Consider the following 3,946-nt stretch of genomic DNA (forward strand, 5'->3'; position numbering starts at 1 on the left):
AAAAGAAAACCCCTGAATTTTTAGAAATTTTAAACAAAAAGCGTGTGAAGCAACAGTGCAGAGCTGCAATAATGGCAAAGAAGAAAACAGGTCTGAAAAGTAGGCAGCCCATTTTACCACTGACAAGTTGGGATGAGCCAAGGTAAAGGGGTTGAGAGTAATGGAAAGGAATAAGACAGAAACAAAGAGACCTGGAGAGAGAGAGAGAGAGAGAGAGAGAGAGAGAGAGAGAGAGAGAAACAGACAAGCAGACAGAGGTAGACAGATGGGTAGCTAGAAAGATAGGGAGAAACAGATGGACAGATGGGTGGAAAGAGGGATAGATATATAGGTAGGTAGGTAGGTAGGTAGATAGATAGATAGATAGATAGATAGATAGATAGATAGATAGATAGATAGATAGATAGATAGATAGATAGATAGATAGATAGATAAACTAATAGATAAAAAGCTATATAAATACATAGGTAGATAAACAGAGAGATAGATGGAGAAACAGCAACTGTCTATCTAGCTGTCTATCAATTCAGCTAGCTAGCTAGCTAGCTAGCTAGCTAAGCAAGACTGATAGATCAAGCGATAGATAGGTAGTAGACAGATAGATAGCTGGATAGACACTAGATAGATAGATGTAATTAGGCAACACCTAAACCAATATGGTGAGGGAAAAAACCAAAACACTCACTTTTGATTTAAAATACTGCAATGGAGAAAAACAAGAAAGGTAAAATCATTAATAAAATGGATGAATGTTCCTTTGTTTACAGTAATATTAATACAAATAGCATTAAAGAATGGCTAGAAAACATACATAAAAGTGTAGTGGTGATGGTGATAGTGAGGTGGTAGTGATGTTATGACAGTGGCAATGATGGTGGTAGTGATAACAGCAGTGATGGTGTTGAGGGTTGTGATGGTGATAATGAAAGTGATAGAGATGGTTATGGTGGTGGTTGTGGTGATGGTTATGATGATGATGGTTGCAGTGATGAGGGTGGTTGTGATTATATGATGGTGATGATTTTGAGAATGAAACAATAACAACAGCCACAACATGAAGAGATTAATGTACATTCTACAATGATGCTGCCAATTTTTTTAGCATTACCTTTACGTGCTGCTGAAGACTGGGTCATTATAGGCAGATTTGTAGTTTTGTTGTTTACATTAGAATCAGCATGACAGACACAACTTCACATTTCACTTGCTTTACCACCCCCACCCCCGACCTTCTTGAGTATCTTTATCTTAATCCAATATGTCTCCAGTCTGCGGATACTTTCACCCCTCTCTTCTATCAGTGATGGAGGTTCTGTAAAGTGTCATGGGCACTGCCCTCCCTTCCACCAATATTGTCCCTGTAAAATGTTATGCATGCTGCCCTCCATTCTACTTGTCTGTAAACGACCATAGGCATGGATTGAATTAACCTTATAGCTAAATCTACATTTAACATCATGGGTAGAAAAAAATGGTCCAACCCATGGAAAATAACCATAACCATAATTAAAAGAAAGACCTTCTTTAGTCATGAATGACCACGGGATTGCAACTAGAAAGTTACCCTCCAAGGCACAAATCTGGGCATGGTTATTTATGGAAGACCAGCAGTTGCCCATGCATACCAACCTTCCCAATGTTATCCAAGGGAAAAGCAAAGGCCAATACAGCTTGGCATCAGTGATGCTGCAACTCATTTCTACAGCTGAGTGAACTGGAGCAATGTGAAATAAAGTGTCTTACTCAAGGACAATACACAGCCCAGTCTAGGAATCAAACTCACTACCTTATGATTGTGAGCTCGATGTTCTAACCACTGAGTCATGCACCTTCATAACCATAATTACTATCATCATTATCATTATCATCACCATCATCTTTACTTCATTATCATCATCAACACCATCATTATGACCATCATCAATTCCACCTTCATCATCACGATATTCATCACTACCATCATAGTCATCATCATCATCAATATTATCCCCACCATTATAATAATCAATACCATCATTTTCATTGTTGTCATAAGCATTGGCATCATCCAGTGCATTGTTTTTATTATCACCATCATCATCTATAAGTCATTAAAAGTCAGTTTGAATCATGCTTGCTTGCAATGTTACTCAGTCAAACTGGCACATAATGGGAAAATACTATGAATTAGCCTGAAATGTTAATACGAATGGAATGAAACAAGTTTCGCGTAAATTGGTAAAGTGGTTTTCAAGATATTAGAGATTTTGGGGGTATAAATACCCAAAATGGTGCATAATGAGAAATTTTCCGAGAATAATCTTCATCCTGAAAGGGAAGTAACTCTTATCTTTCTATTAGACAGTGAGTTGACAACGAAAAAATACAATTTTTTTTTTACAGTAAATGTCTCTATTTTTGCTTTTGTTAAACACAATATTTTAATCATTTAGAAATATTTAAAAAATGTAAGTTGTTTGTAAAGTATTTATATTTTAGCTTCCTTTAAACACAACATTTTTGTTTTTTAAAATTATTTTCAAGTGAATACCATAACAAAAATTTTTTTTGGCATATTTAAAAAATATTCTTAAGTGAAAATGACTTTAAAAATACGGTAAATATTTCATAAAAGACCCATTCGTAACCTCAGTGTGAAATAGTTTTTTCCATAGGTATTTTTCGAGTGCATTCAACATATTTGGCTGCTATTTCTAGCATGCCCTGCTACCATGTAACAGCTATTTGCGATAAAGGACCTGAAAATCTTGTTACATGGTAGCAGGGCATGCAAGAAATAGCAGCCAAATCTTTCCTTTTCTGGGGAAAGGAGCCATTTACATGTGATTTTGATGTCACATTCATTGAAAGCATGTGAAATAACTTGGAAAAGAAAATAAACACCATTGCTGGGAAACTCACGGTTTCCTGGTGACCCAATGGGTAGTCTAGTTATTAATATTTTTTTATGTTTATTATCCAATATTTGGATATGCCTGTAATACAGTATGTGATTTCTCATTCATTATTTAATGGGAATGATGTAGAAAGCAAAGAAACCCCGTGATATCTCATTTCTGATAGGACTGACTCCACAGAATCTGCTGACATTTGTCTACTTAAAAATGAACATCTAAAAATAATGGTTATTGGCATCTTTATTATTGTTGCTGCAGCAGCAGTAGTGTAGTGATTCTTGCAGACATCAGTGTTCTTAAAGGACACAAAGTAACAAATGAGAAGTCACATGCTTACTTACAGATGTGCTTAAATATTGAATAATGAATATTAAAACAATGTTAAAACAGAGTTAATTATAATGATGGTGATAACAGAAAATGAACTGGACAGTGATGATGATGATGATAATTATGGGGTGATGATGATAATGATGGCAATTTTATAATTAGACATGGTATAATAAGAACAGGGAAATAAAAAAAACAGAAATAATAATTGCTTATTTGGTATTCCTGTTCGATGTGGGGGAAGATTGGGAACATGAGAAATTATTAAAGGTGTCCTTACTTTGGAGGTAGTACTGTATATCCACCAACATAAAACTGGTTTACTGACAGCTTGTTCATAGTTCCAGGAGAAAACCCAGTATAAACTGAAAAAAGATGGACATTTCAGTTATAACACTTTTGATAACCTGCCTGAAACCACTCCTAATTCTATGATTTTCTGTTTTAGAAGTGATCTAAATTAAAATCTGTCATCAAAAATTCCATGTTAATTTATGTTCCAAACATCAGCTTAATGGTGACAAAGTTATTTTACTAAATTCTTCATTATTTTAAAATTAATTGAAATAAAGGCAGTGTATTTTAGAAATATGTTAATAAAAGTGTTAAAGTGATCATGCCAACATGGAAAAAGACATTAAATGATAATGATGATCATGGCGTGTGTGTGTGTGTGTATCATCATTCAGTATGTATGTATGTATGTATGTATGTATGTA

The 3,946-nt window shown here is 34.6% G+C and overlaps 1 protein-coding gene across 1 annotated transcript in view; it reads right to left on the bottom strand.

Annotated features, from left to right (window-relative positions):
• LOC106878847 (laminin subunit alpha) overlaps nucleotides 1-3,946 on the bottom strand; it is a 249,900-nt gene that overhangs the window by 40,380 nt on the left and 205,574 nt on the right. Inside the window, exons 63-64 of the mRNA XM_052970907.1 lie at nucleotides 3,508-3,592; nucleotides 686-700 (exon numbers count right to left, since the gene is read on the bottom strand). Of these exons, the coding sequence (XP_052826867.1) occupies nucleotides 686-700; nucleotides 3,508-3,592 (100 nt within the window). The remainder of the gene's footprint in view (nucleotides 1-685; nucleotides 701-3,507; nucleotides 3,593-3,946) is intronic.

This window comes from Octopus bimaculoides, chromosome 9 (genome assembly GCF_001194135.2).
Source record: "Octopus bimaculoides isolate UCB-OBI-ISO-001 chromosome 9, ASM119413v2, whole genome shotgun sequence".
Classification (NCBI taxonomy): domain Eukaryota; kingdom Metazoa; phylum Mollusca; class Cephalopoda; order Octopoda; family Octopodidae; genus Octopus; species Octopus bimaculoides.